Source organism: Choloepus didactylus, chromosome 10 (assembly GCF_015220235.1).
Source record: "Choloepus didactylus isolate mChoDid1 chromosome 10, mChoDid1.pri, whole genome shotgun sequence".
Lineage (NCBI taxonomy): Eukaryota > Metazoa > Chordata > Mammalia > Pilosa > Megalonychidae > Choloepus > Choloepus didactylus.
The window spans coordinates 5,187,390-5,207,894 of NC_051316.1; the positions used below are offsets into that span (position 1 = coordinate 5,187,390).

At 37.4% G+C, this 20,505-nt stretch overlaps 1 protein-coding gene across 1 annotated transcript in view; it reads right to left on the reverse strand.

Annotated features, from left to right (window-relative positions):
• Nucleotides 1-14,627, reverse strand: part of LOC119505292 (zinc finger protein 596-like) — a 45,846-nt gene extending 31,219 nt beyond the window's left edge. The window contains exons 1-2 of the mRNA XM_037797969.1: nucleotides 14,544-14,627; nucleotides 11,591-11,637 (exon numbers count right to left, since the gene is read on the reverse strand). Of these exons, the coding sequence (XP_037653897.1) occupies nucleotides 11,591-11,611 (21 nt within the window). The 5' untranslated portion in view covers nucleotides 11,612-11,637; nucleotides 14,544-14,627. The remainder of the gene's footprint in view (nucleotides 1-11,590; nucleotides 11,638-14,543) is intronic.
• Nucleotides 14,628-20,505: the final 5,878 nt, after the last annotated feature.

The window sequence follows — 20,505 nt, forward strand, 5'->3', positions numbered from 1 at the left end:
AGCTGATCCATTTCTGGTGATTTGCATACTGGCAGCATTAGCAAACTAGAACAATCTGTATTCAGAAAACTACAAAACATTACTAAAAGAAATCAAAGAAGATCCAAATAAATTGAGGGACATTCCATGTTTATGAATAGCAAGACTAAATATCATCAAGACATCAATTCTACTCAAATTGATTTACACAATCAATGCAATCACAGTCAAAATACAGCTTTCTTTGAAGAAATGAAAAAGGAAATTATCAAATTTATTTAAAGGGTATGAGACCCCAAATAGCCAAAAATATCTTGAAAAAGAAGAAAGAAGTTGGAGGAATCACACTTCCTGACTTTACAGCACATTGCAAAGCTACAGGGGTCAAAACAGCCTGGAACTGACATAAAGATAGACATATTGATCAATGGTAACCACAAAGAAAATATCTGAAAAATCTACAAGAGAAATGAGAATTGATTCTAACTGGTCCATTAAGAATGATCAACTAAATACAAAAGGAGGCAGTAATGAAAGAATTGAGTAACAAAAATGTATAAAACTCACAAAAACCACATAGCAAAATGGCAGAAATCCTGAATTATTAGGAGCTAATTTACAGGTAAATATCTTAAACTTCCCAAACAGCACAAATTTGCAGAATGTATAAAAAAGTATGACCCAATTATACAATTATCCCTTCCACATCAGGACTTTCCCTAATGTGGTTTCAGTATAACACAGGTCGGCATAAGAAATTAAATCAGAATTCTGGGGTAGTTTTGTGGAAGCTACAGATGAAACATGAAGGCCACCAGAAAACAAAGAAACTCAGAAATGCATAAGATATGTTTTATCTTTTAATACCAACAAGTTTCTGTTAACATAAAAGAAAAAAGTTCAGACTCCTTCTCTAGTATGAAGGGAGGGCAAAAAATTTTATGTGGGTTTTCCAGATTGTGGGGGCACCACACCCCCAACCCTGTGATATGGAAGGGATAACTGTATTCTTCTTACAAGAGACACACCTTAAATTCAAAGACACAAGTAGGTTAAAAGTGGAAGGATGGAGGTGGAAGTTAGTCCCCCTGGAGCAACTAATAAAGAACCAGGAATAACTCATGAATGATCTGGAATAACTGCCTGGAGAAAACCATGACTGTCCACACATTGTGCACCAAACTGGGCTGGGAGGAATGCCTGAGATCATAGCATGAAATCTGTGAGTAGAAACAGTGAACCCAAGCTGGGAGCCCACTCCCCCATGGCAGCCCAAACTGCAAAGCCTTGCTGTGATAGACAGCAGCACTGTCTGAGCAAGGGAATATACCTCAGTTCAGCTCCAACTGGGGTTTTAACTGGCAAAGGTTGACTGCTCAATGGAAGTTGCCAATCTCCAAAATCAAGTTGCAAATCCCAAAAAGCAGACCAAATATGCATATAAAAAAACAAATAAAATGGAAGTTGTAAGTCTTTCATTGTAAGTAATATCCATTATGGCAAACTCTCCTCTAATTATTTATTTTAATACTTTTTCATTTAAAATAATTACTTAATTAGAACAGAGCTTCAGATAATGGATAAAAGATGATGCCGGCAGACTGGTGAGCTGTAAGTTTTAGTTACTCCTCCAGGAAAGTAGGTAAAAAGCCAGGAACTGCGTGGACTGGACACCACAGAGCAATCTGTCTTTGGGCATACTTCATACAACACTCATGAAAATGTGGAACTGCTGAGATCAGCGAAATCTGTAAGTTTTTGCGGCCAGAGGACTCGCGCCCCTCCCTGCCAGGCTCAGTCCCGGGGGAGGAGGGGCTGTCAGCTCCGGGAAGGAGAAGGGAGAACTGCAGTGGCTGCTCTTATAGAAAACTCATTCTACTGATTCAAACTCCAACCATAGATAGACTGAGACCAGACACCAGAGACTCTGAGAGCAGCCAGCCCAGCAGAGAGGAGACAGGCATAGAAAAAAAACAACACGGAAAACTCCAAAATAAAAGCAGAGGATTTTTGGAGTTCTGGTGAACACAGAAAGGGGAAGGGCGGAGCTCAGGCATTGAGGCGCATATGCAAATCCCGAAGCAAAGCTGATCTCTCTGCCCTGTGCACCTTTCCTTAATGGCCCTGGTTGCTTTGTCTATTAGCATTTCAATAACCCATTAGATCTCTGAGGAGGGCCGTTTTTTTTTTTTGTTTTTTTTTTAAATCCTTTTTGCTTTTTCTAAAACAATTACTCTAAGAAGCTCAATACAGAAAGCTTCAAAGAATTGCAATTTGGGCACGTCAAGTCAAGAGCAGAACTAAGAGAGCTCTGAGACAAAAGGCAATAATCCAGTGGCTGAGAAAATTCACTAAACAACACAACTTCCAAAGAAAAGGGGGGTGTCCGCTCACAGCCACCATCCTGGTGGACAGGAAACACTCCTGCCCATCGCCAGCCCCATAGCCCAGAGCTGCCCCAGACAACCCAGTGTGACGGAAGTGCTTCAAATAACAGACACACACCACAAAACTGGGCGTGGACATTAGCCTTCCCTGCAACCTCAGCTGAATCTCCCAGAGCTGGGAAGGTGGAGCAGTGTGAATTAACAAAGCCCCATTCAGCCATCATTTGAGCAGACTGGGAGCCTCCCTACACAGCCCAGCAGCCCAGAACTGCCCTGGGGGGACGGCACTCACCTGTGACATAGCACAGTCATCCCTCAACAGAGGACCCGGGGTGCACGGCCTGGAAGAGGGGCCCACATGAAAGTCTCAGGAGCCATACGCCAATACCAAAGACTTGTGGGTCAGTGGCAGAGACAAACTGTGGCAGGACTGAACTGAAGGATTAGACTATTGCAGCAGCTTTAAAACTCTAGGATCATCAGGGAGATTTGATTGTTAGGGCCACCCCCCCCTCCCCGACTGCCCAGAAACACGCCCCACATACAGGGCAGGCAACACCAACTACACACGCAAGCTTGGGACACCAATTGGGCCCCACAAGACTCACTCCCCCACTCACCAAAAAGGCTAAGCAGGGGAGATCTGGCTTGTGGAGAACAGGTGGCTCGTGGACGCCACCTGCTGGTTAGTTAGAGAAAGTGTACTCCACGAAGCTGTAGATCTGATAAATTAGAGATAAGGACTTCAATAGGTCTACAAACCCTAAAAGAACCCTATCAAGTTCAACAAATGCCACGAGGCCAAAAACAACAGAAAATTATAAAGCATATGAAAAAACCAGACGATATGGATAACCCAAGCCCAAGCACCCAAATCAAAAGACCAGAAGAGACACAGCACCTAGAGCAGCTACTCAAAGAACTAAAGATGAACAATGAGACCCCAGTACGGGATATGAAGGAAATCAAGAAGACCCTAGAAGAGCATAAAGAAGACATTGCAAGACTAAATAAAAAAATGGATGATCTTATGGAAATTAAAGAAACTGTTGACCAAATTAAAAAGATTCTGGACACTCATAGTACAAGACTAGAGGAAGTTGAACAACGAATCAGTGACCTGGAAGATGACAGAATGGAAAATGAAAGCATAAAAGAAAGAATGGGGAAAAAAATTGAAAAACTCGAAATGGACCTCAGGGATATGATAGATAATATGAAACGTCCGAATATAAGACTCATTGGTGTCCCAGAAGGGGAAGAAAAGGGTAAAGGTCTAGGAAGAGTATTCAAAGAAATTGTTGGGGAAAACTTCCCAAATCTTCTAAACAACATAAATACACAAATCATAAATGCTCAGCGAACTCCAAATAGAATAAATCCAAAAAAACCCACTCCGAGACATATACTGATCACACTGTCAAACATAGAAGAGAAGGAGCAAGTTCTGAAAGCAGCAAGAGAAAAGTAATTCACCACATACAAAGGAAACAGCATAAGACTAAGTAGTGACTACTCAGCAGCCACCATGGAGGCAAGAAGGCAGTGGCACGATATATTTAAAATTCTGAGTGAGAGGAATTTCCAGCCAAGAATACTTTATCCAGCAAAGCTCTCCTTCAAATTTGAGGGAGAGCTTAAATTTTTCACAGAGAAAGAAATGCTGAGAGAATTTGCTAACAAGAGACCTGCCCTACTGGAGATACTAAAGGGAGCCCTACAGACAGAGAAACAAAGAAAGGACAGAGAGACTTGGAGAAAGGTTCAGTACTAAAGAGATTCGGTATGGGTACAATAAAGGATATTAATAGAGAGAGGGAAAAATATGGTAAACATAATCCAAAGGATAAGATGGCCGATTCAAGAAATGCCTTCACGGTTTTAACGTTGAATGTAAATGGATTAAACTCCCCAATTAAAAGATATAGATTCGCAGAATGGATCAAAAAAAATGAACCATCAATATGTTGCATACAAGAGACTCATCTTAGACACAGGGACACAAAGAAACTGACAGTGAAAGGATGGAAAAAAATATTTCATGCAAGCTACAGCCAAAAGAAAGCAGGTGTAGCAATATTAATCTCAGATAAAATAGACTTCAAATGCAGGGATGTTTTGAGAGACAAAGAAGGCCACTACATACTAATAAAAGGGGCAATTCAGCAAGAAGAAATAACAATCGTAAATGTCTATGCACCCAATCAAGGTGCCACAAAATACATGAGAGAAACACTGGCAAAACTAAAGGAAGCAATTGATGTTTCCACAATAATTGTGGGAGACTTCAACACATCACTCTCTCCTATAGATAGATCAACCAGACAGAAGACCAATAAGGAAATTGAAAACCTAAACAATCTGATAAATGAATTAGATTTAACAGACATCTACAGGACATTACATCCCAAATCACCAGGATACACATACTTTTCTAGTGCTCATGGAACTTTCTCCAGAATAGATCATATGCTGGGACATAAAACAAGCCTCAATAAATTTAAAAAGATTGAAATTATTCAAAGCACATTCTCTGACCACAATGGAATACAATTAGAAGTCAATAACCATCAGAGACTTAGAAAATTCACAAATACCTGGAGGTTAAACAACACACTCCTAAACAATCAGTGGGTTAAAGAAGAAATAGCAAGAGAAATTGCTAAATATATAGAGACGAATGAAAATGAGAACACAACATACCAAAACCTATGGGATGCAGCAAAAGCAGTGCTAAGGGGGAAATTTATAGCACTAAACGCATATATTAAAAAGGAAGAAAGAGCCAAAATCAAAGATCTAATGGATCAACTGAAGAAGCTAGAAAATGAACAGCAAACCAATCCTAAACCAAGTACAAGAAAAGAAATAACAAGGATTAAAGCAGAAATAAATGACATAGAGAACAAAAAAACAATAGAGAGGATAAATATCACCAAAAGTTGGTTCTTTGAGAAGATCAACAAGATTGACAAGCCCCTAGCTAGACTGACAAAATCAAAAAGAGAGAAGACCCATATAAACAAAATAATGAATGAAAAAGGTGACATAACTGCAGATCCTGAAGAAATTAAAAAAATTATAAGAGGATATTATGAACAACTGTATGGCAACAAACTGGATAATGTAGAGGAAATGGACAATTTCCTGGAAACATATGAACAACCTAGACTGACCAGAGAAGAAATAGAAGACCTCAACCAACCCATCACAAGCAAAGAGATCCAATCAGTCATCAAAAATCTTCCCACAAATAAATGCCCAGGGCCAGATGGCTTCACAGGGGAATTCTACCAAACTTTCCAGAAAGAACTGACACCAATCTTACTCAAACTCTTTCAAAACATTGAAAAAAATGGAACACTACCTAACTCATTTTATGAAGCTAACATCAATCTAATACCAAAACCAGGCAAAGATGCTACAAAAAAGGAAAACTACCGGCCAATCTCCCTAATGAATATAGATGCAAAAATCCTCAACAAAATATTTGCAAATCGAATCCAAAGACACATTAAAAAAATCATACACCATGACCAAGTGGGGTTCATTCCAGGCATGCAAGGATGGTTCAACATAAGAAAAACAATCAATGTATTACAACACATTAAAAACTCGAAAGGGAAAAATCAATTGATCATCTCAATAGATGCTGAAAAAGCATTTGACAAAATCCAACATCCCTTTTTGATAAAAACACTTCAAAAGGTAGGAATTGAAGGAAACTTCCTCAACATGATAAAGAACATATATGAAAAACCCACAGCCAGCATAGTACTCAATGGCGAGAGACTGAAAGCCTTCCCTCTAAGATCAGGAACAAGACAAGGATGCCCGCTGTCACCACTGTTATTCAACATTGTGCTGGAAGTGCTAGCCAGGGCAATCCGGCAAGACAAAGAAATAAAAGGCATCCAAATTGGAAAAGAAGAAGTAAAACTGTCATTGTTTGCAGATGATATGATCTTATATCTAGAAAACCCTGAGAAATCAACGATACACCTACTAGAGCTAATAAACAAATTTAGCAAAGTAGCGGGATACAAGATTAATGCACATAAGTCAGTAATGTTTCTATATGCTAGAAATGAACAAACTGAAGAGACACTCAAGAAAAAGATACCATTTTCAATAGCAACTAAAAAAATCAAGTACCTAGGAATAAACTTAACCAAAGATGTAAAAGACCTATACAAAGAAAACTACATAACTCTACTAAAAGAAATAGAAGGGGACCTTAAAAGATGGAAAAATATTCCATGTTCATGGATAGGAAGGCTAAATGTCATTAAGATGTCAATTCTACCCAAACTCATCTACAGATTCAATGCAATCCCAATCAAAATTCCAACAACCTACTTTGCAGACTTGGAAAAGCTAGTTATCAAATTTATTTGGAAAGGGAAGATGCCTCGAATTGCCAAAGACACTCTAAAAAAAAAAAACGAAGTGGGAGGACTTACACTCCCTGACTTTGAAGCTTATTATAAAGCCACAGTTGCCAAAACAGCATGATACTGGCACAAAGATAGACATATAGATCAATGGAATCGAATTGAGAATTCAGAGATAGACCCTCAGATCTATGGCCGACTGATCTTTGATAAGGCCCCCAAAGTCACCGAACTGAGCCATAATGGTCTTTTCAACAAATGGGGCTGGGAGAGTTGGATATCCATATCCAAAAGAATGAAAGAGGACCCCTACCTCACCCCCTACACAAAAATTAACTCAAAATGGACCAAAGATCTCAATATAAAAGAAAGTACCATTAAACTCCTAGAAGATAATGTAGGAAAACATCTTCAAGACCTTGTATTAGGAGGCCACTTCCTAGACTTTACACCCAAAGCACAAGCAACAAAAGAGAAAATAGATAAATGGGAACTCCTCAAGCTTAGAAGTTTCTGCACCTCAAAGGAATTTCTCAAAAAGGTAAAGAGGCAGCCAACTCAATGGGAAAAAATTTTTGGAAACCATGTATCTGACAAAAGACTGATATCGTGCATATACAAAGAAATCCTACAACTCAATGACAATAGTACAGACAGCCCAATTATAAAATGGGCAAAAGATATGAAAAGACAGTTCTCTGAAGAGGAAATACAAATGGCCAAGAAACACATGAAAAAATGTTCAGCTTCACTAGCTATTAGAGAGATGCAAATTAAGACCACAATGAGATACCATCTAACACCGGTTAGAATGGCTGCCATTAAACAAACAGGAAACTACAAATGCTGGAGGGGATGTGGAGAAATTGGAACTCTTATTCATTGTTGGTGGGACTGTATAATGGTTCAGCCACTCTGGAAGTCAGTCTGGCAGTTCCTTAGAAAACTAGATATAGAGCTACCATTCGATCCAGCGATTGCACTTCTCGGTATATACCCGGAAGATCGGAAAGCAGTGACACGAACAGATATCTGCACGCCAATGTTCATAGCAGCATTATTCACAATTGCCAAGAGATGGAAACAACCCAAATGTCCTTCAACAGATGAGTGGATAAATAAAATGTGGTATATACACACGATGGAATACTACGCGGCAGTAAGAAGGAACGATCTGGTAAAACATATGACAACATGGATGAACCTTGAAGACATAATGCTGAGCAAAATAAGCCAGGCACAAAAAGAGAAATATTATATGCTACCACTAATGTGAACTTTGAAAAATGTAAAACAAATGGTTTATAATGTAGAATGTAGGGGAACTAGCAGTAGAGAGCAATTAAGGAAAGGGGAACAATAATCCAAGAAGAACAGATAAGCTACTTAACGTTCTGGGGATGCCCAGAAATGACTATGGTCTGTTAATTTCTGATGGATGTAGTAGGAACAGGTTCACTGAAATGTTGCTATATTATGTAACTTTCTTGGGGTAAAGTAGGAACATGTTGGAAGTTAAGCAGTTAGGTTAGTTGTCTTTTTCTTACTACCTTGTTATGGTCTCTTTGAAATGTTCTTTTATTGTATGTTTGTTTTCTTTTTAACTTTTTTTTTCATACAGTTGATTTAAAAAACAAGGGAAAGTTAAAAAAAAAAAAAAGAAAAAGAAAAAAGACAAACAAGGAAAAAAAAAAAAAAAGATGTAGTGCCCCCTTGAGGAGCCTGTGGAGAATGCAGGGGTATTCGCCTACCCCACCTCCATGGTTGCTAACATGACCACAGACATAGGGGACTGGTGGTTTGATGGGTTGACCCCTCTACCATAAGTTTTACCCTTGGGAAGACGGTTGCTGCAAAGGAGAGGCTAGGCCTCCCTGTATTTGTGCCTAAGAGTCTCCTCCTGAATGCCTCTTTGTTCCTCAGATGTGGCCCTCTCTCTCTGGCTAAGCCAACTTGAAAGGTGAAATCACTGCCCTCCCCCCTACGTGGGATCAGACACCCAGGGAAGTGAATCTCCCTGGCAACGTGGAATATGACTCCCGGGGAGGAATGTAGACCCGGCATCGTGGGATGGAGAACATCTTCTTGACCAAAAGGGGGATATGAAAGGAAATGAAATAAGCTTCAGTGGCAGAGAGATTCCAAAATGAGCCGAGAGATCACTCTGGTGGGCACTCTTACGCACAATTTAGACAACCTTTTTTAGGTTCTAAAGAATTGGGGTAGCTGGTGGTGGATACCTGAAACTATTAAACTACAACCCAGAACCCATGAATCTCGAAGACAGTTGTATAAAAATGTAGCTTATGAGGGGTGACAGTGGGATTGGGAAAGCCATAAGGACCAAACTCCACTTTGTCTAGTTTATGGATGGATGTGTAGAAAAGTAGGGGAAGGAAACAAACAGACAAAGGTACCCAGTGTTCTTTTTTACTTCAATTGCTCTTTTTCACTCTAATTATTATTCTTGTTATTTTTGTGTGTGTGCTAATGAAGGTGTCAGGGATTGATTTAGGTGATGAATGTACAACTATGTAATGGTACTGTAAACAATCGAAAGTACAATTTGTTTTGTATGACTGCGTGGTATGTGAATATATCTCAATAAAATGATGATTAAAAAAAAAAAAAAAAAAAAAAAAAAAAACAAATAAGCCCAGCAGTTAGGAATGGGGGTGGGGGTGGGGGGAATAACTGCAAAGGGGTAACAGGAGTCTGTGTATTAAAAAACAAAGTTTAATTAAAATCAAAAGTCTTTACATTAAAAAAAAAAAAAAAAAAAAAAAAAAGATGATGCCACATTTATTACCCATAAGAAACCCACTTCAGATTCTAAGACCCAGAGAGATTGAAAGTGAAAGAATGGAAAACAAAACTGAGATACTACATGAAAATAATAACCAAAAAAAAAGTTAGGCTTGCTAGAGTAATAGACAAAATTAAAACATACATAGTCACAAAAGATAAAGATCTATATTATATATCTATAAAAGGATCAGTCTACCAAGAACAAATAAAAATTATAAACATATGTAAGGAACAACAAAGCACCAAAATATACGGAGGGATAAAAATGACAAATTTGAAGGAAAAAATAGTTCTACCATAATAGTTGGAGAGTTCAATTTACCAGTTTCACAAATGAATAGAAAAACTAGACCTATTATTAAAAAGGGAAAAAAGGACTTGAACAACACTATAAACCTACTAGTCCCAGTAGAATATTCATTCTTCTTAAGTGCATGTGGAACATTCCCGGAATAGACCATATGTTACTCATATGTAAAAACACTGAATTCATAAGTATCCTTTTTGACCAAAGTAGAGTAAAACTAGAAATTAATAACAGCAGGGAAATTGGAAAGTTCTACAAATATGTGGAAATTGAACTATACACTCAATCAACCAATGAGTCACAGATGAAATCATGAGGGAAATTAGAAAATACTTTGAGATATACAGAAATGAAAACATAACATAACTTACAGGATTCACTGAAAACATTGCTTATAGAGAAATTTATAGCCATAATCACCTAATTAAAAAAGAATAACCATTCCAAATCAATAACAGCACTTTATATCTTAAGGAAATACAAATAGAAGACCAAAACAAACCCAAAGTTGGTAAAAGAAAGGAAATAAATTTTAGAGCAAAGATGAATTAGAGAATAGAAAAACAACATAATCAGTACAACTAAAAGTTGGTCTTTTGAAAAGATCAACAAAATTAAGCTAGGCTGCTTAACAATAAATGAAAGAACAATCAATTCACTAAAGTTAGTAATGGAAATGGTGACATTTCTAACAACCTTACAAAAATAAAATGTGTTTTAAGAGAACACTGTAAGCAATTGTGCCCCAATAGATTAGATATCTTTGACAAGATGGACCAATTCCTACAAACACACATTGCCTTTTTATAAACTTTATTCTTAAAAATTCACTGTTCGGTAAAAAAAAAAAAAAAAAAAAAAAAAAAAAAAAAAAAAAAACATTTAGTGCACATTTTTTAAAAGCAGGTATTTAAGGTAATCATATATCCTATTTTTTTATGTTACCCATATTTTAGTGTTACTCTTTGTCTTTCTAGTCTAGCCATTATGCAACATTCTTAAGGGAAGTCATGATCTAAGTCAATGCTATGTCAGGGAACATAAGCACATATGCAAACAAATCAATTGTCTGCCCTGTGGTTTTACATTTAGATTAGAAGAGATAATTTAAAGTAAAAATGACAATGTTAACTTGTCTACATAGTATCAAAGGACTTCATTTGCTGAGGTGGGAAAAACCTCTTGGAAAGAAAATATATCTTAGCTAAACCCTTAAGATCTAGCTGGGAAAAATCTTAGAAAATATGCTTGGGAAACAAATTGGTTTAATGGAAAAATGTACAAAATCCCAGCAACAACCAACTGCTCTTTGCAGAAACTGAGAGAGGAATGGGCTGCAGGCAATTGGGTCAAACTGGACTACAGAGAGTGGCAGAAAGAAGCATTCATGGCTTGAAGACCATTGTAAGCCCTACAGCTCTTGTTCTAAGGACAGCTTAAACCTATCAACAAAGTTAAAGGAAAATGTCACAAAGAGATATCTGTGTCCAAGAGAGCTCTTTAGGTTTTAGATGCATTCATGTAAGGACTAGAATGTTACATCAAGAGAAAATTTAGGAAGGTATTGGTGAATTTTAAATATTCAAAGATGGTTACCCACAGGACTTGATGAAAGAAATGAGACCTGTGACATAGCATGTAAGTAGAAAATGAAGTCAGGAATAATCTAACCCTTTCTCCTTAAATCCCACCTAGATCAAGTACAGATGACTTACTTGGTGCTGGATTTGAATCATGTTGCAGGGGATCCCACCAGTGCAATCTGGAAAAAGTTGACCATTAAAATAAAGAATAACAGATGAGAACACAATGAATAAAATTAATACATGCTATAACATAAACAGGGAGCAAGCAAGCCCTTTGAAAGGCAGAAAGCCAAATAAAATATAGGAGCAGTGTTGGAAATGGAAAAAATAACCATTTTGCAACCATTAGAGTGTTGGTTGATTCAGGAGAGAGGATGGTGGGTGGAGGATGGATGGAGACCACCATATTGACATATTCTCAGATTGTCTTCATAAAATGTCATTCATTAAAAAGTGAAAGCATGTTTTTGCATGTGAAGTGATCTGACAGAAATTTCTTCAGGTTATCAACTTCACATCACCAGTGGGTGAGGGAAGTGGATCTCCTATCCCTCCTAATGGGCTGCACTGAGAAAAGCATAGCTTCAAGCTGGGTTCTTACTGGGAAGATAGGGTCTAAATCTCAAAAGGAAACACTGGGCAGACCAGGGGTCATTTATGCTCTTAAATTTGTCAAAGATATGAAAATGAAGTAACCTCTCAGGAGGAGCACCATATTGATGTTGACTTCAAAAATGGATATTTTTGCGAGTCTGTGAAGGGTGGAACAATGGGAAAAAGTTGAAGGGGTCTGTGAGTGGGTTTACAGCATTGAAGCAAAGTTGACTTTCTGATTTGGAGTTTTCTAGGAAAGTCTCCTTGTTCTATAGATAAATTCACTGCAGTAGTTTTATGAAATGTTTGTTAGTGACCAAATGTGGTAAAATTAACAATTGGAGGATTTTAGTGAAGGGATCAGGAATTCTTTGTAACAACTATTGCAATTTTTATAGGTTTGCTATTATTTCAAAATAAATTAGTTTTAAAAATGCCCATGTTACTACCATGCCTCTAAAGTATTCAGAGGCCAAATCTACCTAAATGCAATTCCACCAAAATTTTGAAAGCAATTGACCTTTTAAGTGTCTGGATGTTATTAAGGAGGAAATGTGTCATTATTACATTAATAGTACTGTCTTTGGTGGCCTGAATGATTTGGGCTGTTTGTGGAAACAGTGAGGTGTTTGCATTCCAGTTTCTCACAGAAACTCCTTCCTCTTCTGCATGTTTTCTATACTGACTGCCCTTTACTCCAGGTTGAGAGCCATGGAGAAGGGCATGTATTATATAACTCCCTTCTCCAAACCAGGGGCATGGTACTCCAGAATTTCTTGTGCTCACTATGGCTCCAAGAGATGGCTCAGACCTTATTTCAGATTTTTTGTACTTGGCTTTCTTTTGTCTGTCTGTGCATGTGTGTTTCAGGAGTCATCTATCTTTCCCCTTCAGGAATATTTTGGGACACATTAGTGAATATTAGAAATTAGTGAATATTAGAAATTAATATTAGAAATATTAGTAATTAGTGACATTAGTGAATATTAAGTTTCCTGCTAAAAATAGATTACATTATAAAGATTATGTGACTTATTAGTGAGATGATATACTGAACCAAGAAAGTAGTTAATAAATATCAACAAAAAATCTTCACAATATATAAAGGTGTATGGTTATTAAGCCTTGCCCCCTTCAGTGTATTTCATTAATGTAAAATTTAACTAGACATATGAATACATTTTTAAATTAGAAAATAGGGAAAGAGAAAAGCAAAGAAAGTGAAAACAGTTCATCACCATTTGAAATATTCTTACAGGAAATAGGTATATACAAAATGATGAGATTGTAGACCTACTTATTTTACCTTCCCATGGAAATATACAAAATTAAACAAGGTGCTGTCAGAGTTTGACTATTCCACGGGAGAAATTTACTTTCAATGAATACATCTGATTTACAAAAAACAGCCTCTATACAGCTCCTCAATAAACTGATAATTTAAGTTCTGCACAAATTTCATCTTAAGTAGTTTTAAGCAGTATGCAATAATAGTTATTGAAAATCACAATCCTGATTTGAACATCAAAAACTGATTTCTGTCCATGCATGATTTTACTTGGTGCAAACTTATCTTAACTTGGAGGTAGCATATCTTGTAAAATTCACATAGCAAACAACTAACCAATTTAAAGTGTACAATTAAGGGGCATTTAGGACATTCTCATGCTGTGCAAGTTTCATATCTTTCGATCAGTCTATCTGTATAAATAATATAGTATCAGCCACACTAAAACAAAAGACATTTCAGCAAGCTAAACTTAAAAGTAATTTAAGATCCTCACTTGGTCATGAGACATTGCAAGTGACAATTTTTTCATTTGAAAACAAGAAAAATTTTAAAAGTATATTTCAAAAACTTCTCAAAAGTTTGCTTTTATTAAAGCCAGGAAGAGTAAAATTATTATAAATGTTGGAATTTGGGGTAAATAACATTTAAAATTAATGTTGGGAGTTGTATTACCCGTACTTGTAAACTTCAACATTTTTTTCAATTGTGTAAGCGGTCCAGAAAAAATGAACCAATAAAATACATAATAAAGGCGTATACATAGGAGCACCATTTACCCTTTCACCTCAGGCTCTGATATGGCTCAGCCAGGACTGGTCTGCCCCCCAAATGCTCCACTGGAAGTTTGAAATATTTTGCATATCCCTTCCAGTATTGCAGATGCTTTCCCCCCTCTCTCGGAATCTCTATCCGGATTGTCTCCAATAAGAACTCTGATTCTTTAAAAAGTAGCACAGCATGCCAGATTTAGACTTGGCAAAGCCCTCAATGAGCAGATACTTTGGTAAAACACCTCTCGCTAAAATATTACCTAAAAAAGTAGAGAATGAACTACATGGGAACAGGACAGAAAATGAAGGTTCTGTGCTCCGTATTTAGGAAACAAGAACAAAAACAAAGACAAACTACAAACACTTGGAGAACTGCAACAAAGTTCCCTCCTCAGCATCAGGCCCGGATAGGGAGCTACCTACTCACGTGCAAGTGACCCAAGTATACCCAGAGCCCTGGGAGCCTCCTCCGTGGGTTCCGCGCGAGTGAAGCGCTCGTCCTGCCTGCCGCGGCGGCCTCTTGGAAATGAACAGGGAGGCGTTTCCGGCCTGCTTCAGTCAGCAAATGCGGTTTCGCGCGCCCTCTGCCGGCAGGCGGTCCACAGCTCAGGAAGCTTCTGGCCCTGCTTGGTGGTAAAATGCGCCCCCTCCCCCAATGTCTGAATCACTGAGATTGTGTTCATACAGTTCAATACCAGTACACTGAGAATGGTATTTGCTTGAGCAGTGAAAGAAATCAAAACGCTCTTCAAGTAATATAATTGAAACATTTTTATGATCAATTCTATCCTTCTCTTCATTCCATCACTGTACTATGATCTGACCAATTTTTCAGATTTATGACATTTCTATCATTTCTGTCCATATAATGACAGTGGACATACTATCACCTGGATTTTATTTCTGAGATTTTACATCTATATACTTATGTGTTATGTAAGGATGAATACAAATTTTAAAATGAGAAAGCCTTTATACTTTCTGTTGAATGTAAGGGAAGAGACTGCCTTCTCCCTCCCATCTCTCTGAGAATTTACTTTAGAAAATTCATAGTTGTAAGTAATACCACTTTCTTTGTCCTTTTGAAATGCATGTACTTTTGAAATGTGTGTAAAAGTTTAAATAAGCCTCTTGAAAATGTTTCCACACAAGTTCTACACAAGAAAGGAAGCCATTTTTTTTTTTAAATATAATCAAAGAAAATTTCTCCTAATTCCTGATAAGAGATGAGCATAACATCTGGGATTAGGGGGTGGGGTTGGGTGTTGGGGTTCTGGCTCCAAATTGTAAACCTACCTCTGGTTCTGAAGATATGAGAAATAAGTTGAGAATATGTATGAAATGAGTTGTATCTGCTTAGTCCCATAAAAAACATCAGATAGCTTTCTGTCTTTGACTCTCTTTGGGGATTGCCTGTGATGTATCGCAATCTGCTTTAATGCTTATTCAATAATAAGATTGTTTTTCTTTCTCTTCTCTCTTTGAAGAGAGGTTTTGGGTGTGGGGAAATGATTTTATTTTTATTTATCTTTCCCCAACTGTTATCTTTTCCCCTAAATTAAAATATATCTCAAATTCAAGACATTACCCTCCATTAAACAAGTGAAAGTTATGTCTCCTCTCATTCCAAATCTTAGTTAATGGCTCCATTAGGCATCCAGGAATTAATTCCTGAAAACTCCTTTCAGCACCACAGAAAGACAATAGAAAACTTATTTTCTCTGCAGTGAGAACTTTGTCATCCTTTGTCCCCTTCCAGTCAAAAACACACATATGCCTTCTCCTTATTCATTTTCTGTCATTGTCAGTTTAAATGTTAATCCCTCTGAATTCCTCCCTTTTCTGAACACTTAGCCATGTTAGCCTTTCTCTCCTCTTGCCAAGTTCTCTTGAAGAGAACACTACTTCATCTTCAAGTAAGGCCTGTATTTTGTCATTGTATGGTTATTTACCTGTTCATTTCTTTGTCTCACATCACCTTCATGGGACTTATTGCCAAAAAAAAAAAAAAAAATAGACCCAGAATCTTAAAATAAGTCATGTTCCTCTCTAACCATTATTTATGAATTACATCCCAGAGGAATTCTATCTCCACAGTAACCAAACTTAACCTCAGATAGCATACCACCAAATGTCTACAGTTAAGATCACACTATCTTCATTATTACAATTCATTTACAAAATAAAGGAGGCCCATTTCTCCTGGGGAAAATTCTCACCAGTACTCACCTGAACTGAAAAAGATGGAAAATCCAGGGGTGCTGGCCATTATTGAGGATGTTGTCACCACATTCCAGAGCTCAATGCCTCTTTTTCTTACTCTAGAAAAATCAGTTTTGATGGTGCTTGTTTATGCTATTAATAACTTCATCAACTGTGTATGAAAGGATACACCCAGTTTAAGTTGAAATCCAAGGAAGAGAAATCTAATCAAAGTATGATAAAGAAAATCTTTCACTCCAATTGTATAAATCATATATATACTGATAATGAAAATAGATTATATATTTTCATTCTGCAATTCTTCTAAAATATACAAAATCAAATTTCATGCCTTTCCCCAGAGGACTCACTCTTTTGTGGGTTCTGGTTTTAGGGGGCAGTAATGTAGAGAACTTTCAGAAAGAGGATCAGTCCTGCTGGTGTCTGTAAAACTACCAACATTTTCTCAGGTTGGGAACATTAATGTTTGCTCTGTAGAAGTACAAATAAGCCACCAACATGTATTTAATGGAGCTATTTTTATGCATCAAGTATGCACATATTTTATACCAAGGAAGAAAAATACCACAGAACATAGGTCTCTTCAATTCAGAATTGTCTGATGTTAAATCCTACAAGGCTCGAATACTAGGCATTCAAAGGAATGTGTTGTCCCATTTCATTACTGATCTGATTTTAAATATAATGTGTTTCAACTATTTTTAAAATAAAATAAAAAATTTAAAAGTCCTAGGACATCTGAGAGAAGTCAAAATAAATTTGTAGTGGCCTCTCTCTGTCAACTCTGCAAAGAAACTCACTACCTCATCCCAGGGATGAGCCTGGCCTTGGCATCATGGGATTGAGAAAGTCTTCTTGACCAAAAGGAGAAAAGATATGGAACAAAATAAAGTTTTAGTGGCTAAGACATTTCAAATAGAGTCGAGAGGTCATTCTGGAGGTTATTCTTATGCATTATATAGATATTCCTTTTTGTTTTCTAGTGTATTAGAATAACTAGAAGGGGATACCCGAATTTGTTGAACTGTAATCCAGTAGACTTGGTTCTTGATGATGATTGCATAACTATATAGCTTTGATCATGTGATCATGTAATTGTGAAAACCTTGTGACTGACATTGCCTTTATCCAGTGTATGGGCAGATGAGTATTGAAATAAAGACCAAAATATATAAAGAGGAAAGATAAGGGTTGTGGGATGTTTTGGGTGTTCTTTTTTATTTTTATTTTTTTCTTTATTTTGGAGTAATGAAAATGTTCTAAAATTGATTGAGGCAATGTTGCAATGAATGCATAACTATATGATGACACTGTGAGCCATTGATTGTATAATTTGGATGGATTATATGGTGTGTGAATATATCTCAATAAAATTGAATTTAAAAGAAAAAAAATAAATTTGTAAAGAGAAACTAAACAATATATTTAAATTTTGGGTAGAGACATTTGTTTCCAAAGGAAATATTTTGTCTTTTAATTTTTTAAAAGTTTTCTGAATTTTAAAAAATTGTATTGTGTATTATTTTGTTAGCATTTTCAGTAATGAACCTCAATTTTAACATTCTTTCATATTTTCTTGTCTTCATATATAAAAGTAAATATGTCTTTACATAAAATTGTAATGGTTAAGATTTATTTCTCAGATGCTATTGAGCACTGAAGTACTGATAGGCATTTTCCTAGTGGCTGGGTATGTGATTGTGAGAAAAATACATGTGCTTCCCTTCCTGATTTTAATATCTAAATAGCCAAACAATTGTTTAATTACACAGTGTGTTAACATTTGGAAATATAGTATAGGATATTATCAGAGAGCTAAACTTTGGCAAAGGAACTGTGGTCTCATCTGAAGTCTTGGCTTAGGAAGGATCCACTTCCAAGCTCATTCACCTGATGTTTGGCAGCAGTTACTTCCTCTTAAACTAAATGTTGGTCTGAGGACCTTAGTCCATGGATGTTGGCTGCAAGTTGTTCTCATTTCCTTTCCACTTTGGCACTCTACGTGGAACTTTGCTTCATCCAAGCTTATAAATTGAGAAGATACTAGAGTCTGCTAACAAATTGGAATTCATAGTCTTTGGAATCCCAGGTTAGGAAGTGATTGTCCATCCCTTTTGCAGTATTCTCTTCTATTCACCCAGGTCCAGCTCTCAATCAAGGGGAAGTGATTACACTAAGTATGAATTCCAGGTAGCAGAGACCATTGGGGGTCCTACTATAGGTCTGCTTACCTTCCTGTCACAAGCTCTGTTTCGCATGGGATCAGCCAGCAACCAGATTTCCTGCATACCCTTTGCTGAATCAAACATCAGTTTTTGGCTCTTGTCTGTCTTATCATTAGATTCATAGTCCTTTAACTTATCCAAAATTTCAATCATTCCACAAGTATTTATTGGGAGCATAATGAGTGTCTTGCATTGAGCTAAAGGCAAATTATTGAGCAGTAATCAGTATGTGGTCCCAGGTTCTTTGGTTTTTTGAGGGGGAGTATGGTTCTTCTACCCACAACAAGTGACTCTCTGGTGTCCCTGACAGCTTTTGGATTCTCATAAAAGTTCCATCTAAGGATGTCAGAAAAATTAAATTTTCATTATCCCAAGCATCTCTTTGTCAAATTTTAAATTATACTGTTTGGCAGACAAAACTTTAACCTACGTTGTACCTCCAGTTTAGTTTATTTTTATTTGTTACTCAGGGACTGTATAAACCATTCCTTTTGTATGTTTGGGGGGTGGTAAGAAGATTGAACAATGCCTCCTCTGAGAACTCTATTTTGATGTTTTAGTTTTGCTCATTGAAAGATGGAAAGGGAGAAAACTGATGAGAACTCCTTCAGCTAAATGCTTATGTGATCTCAACCCCTCTTTCCAACCCCAGGAAATCACTACAGTCTGCTGTTCTAATTCTGCAAACATCCTTATTATCTGTTTCCCTCTAAAAGTGTTGCTTGGTAAAAAAAAAAAAAAAAATGCAAAAGGGGAGAAAAATGTAGGGCTAGAGGAGAACAGAGGAAAATTAGAATGTAACTGACAGAGTAAGGAACACACAGATAAATGAAAAGAGAAATGAAAATTTCTTAGAAAAGATCCCAAGTCCAAGACCCATTGAGCAGATATGTCTGTCCTCCCTCATTCAGCCCATCTGCCACTTTCCCCTCTGGCACAGTCTGGATGCCCCTGCTTTCTCCAGGAATTGGTGCTGGGTCAACAGCTCAATATGGTGAGAATACCACAGCTCTCCTTCCCCTAGTCCTTGCCATCCTTCTGGCCCCATCATAATCCTTTGCCAAACACTCAAAGGGTTCTTATTCTTTGTCCAGCCCTATGCATGTCACTTGGTCAGAATGATGGATTTGGGAAGGACACCCCAATGCCTAACCACTGGTGTGACCCAGGGTCCATGAGATGTCAGTATGAAAGTCTGAGTAGGGGAAGAGGGGAAAGAGTGTCTGTTGGCTATTTCACATCCCAAACATCTCAATCCACACAAGAAGAATGCTCTTTCTCTTCAATCTATTCCTTAGGTGGAAGCATCCCACCTCCCAACCACCAACCAATCCTGCTAGAAACCTAGATGGGGAAAATCCAGACCTGCACCCTGGTAGCTTCCAATATCAGTCAATAAACTGTACAAGGGGATCTGGAACTGATTAATATTCAAACCCCCAATCCCTTCCTATCAGATGCTCCAATATTTCTGAGGTAGAACATACTTTACTTCAACCAAGACACTGATCAGGGGAGAATGCTTAGACTCTTAAATATTCACAATCAAGAACTGGCTTCTAGAAAGCATTCATGCCTATCACTATGTCCAAGTCCCCCATAAACACACAATCTGAGTAAGAGCAGTTTGCCTCTTCTGTAAACAAAGCTTCATGACTGACAAACTCACTGCATCCTCCAAGGAATACTGCCACAATGTGTCTCCCTCTCCTTCACAGACACCTCCCATTTCATGCTTCACAAAGGAGCTACTGCTAGGGTATAGGGGGCACCAAGTTCAGAGGAAGCCCATTTTCCCTTCAGGAAAATATCTGACATCCAGTCCTTTTCTCTCTTAACTTAGTCTTCAGATTTCATGGGAACAGGAACTGAAAAGGAGTTCAGTATCTGTGTGAGAAAAGGGACTGAGCTGAGCTGACCTGGTAAGAACACAAATAGAGG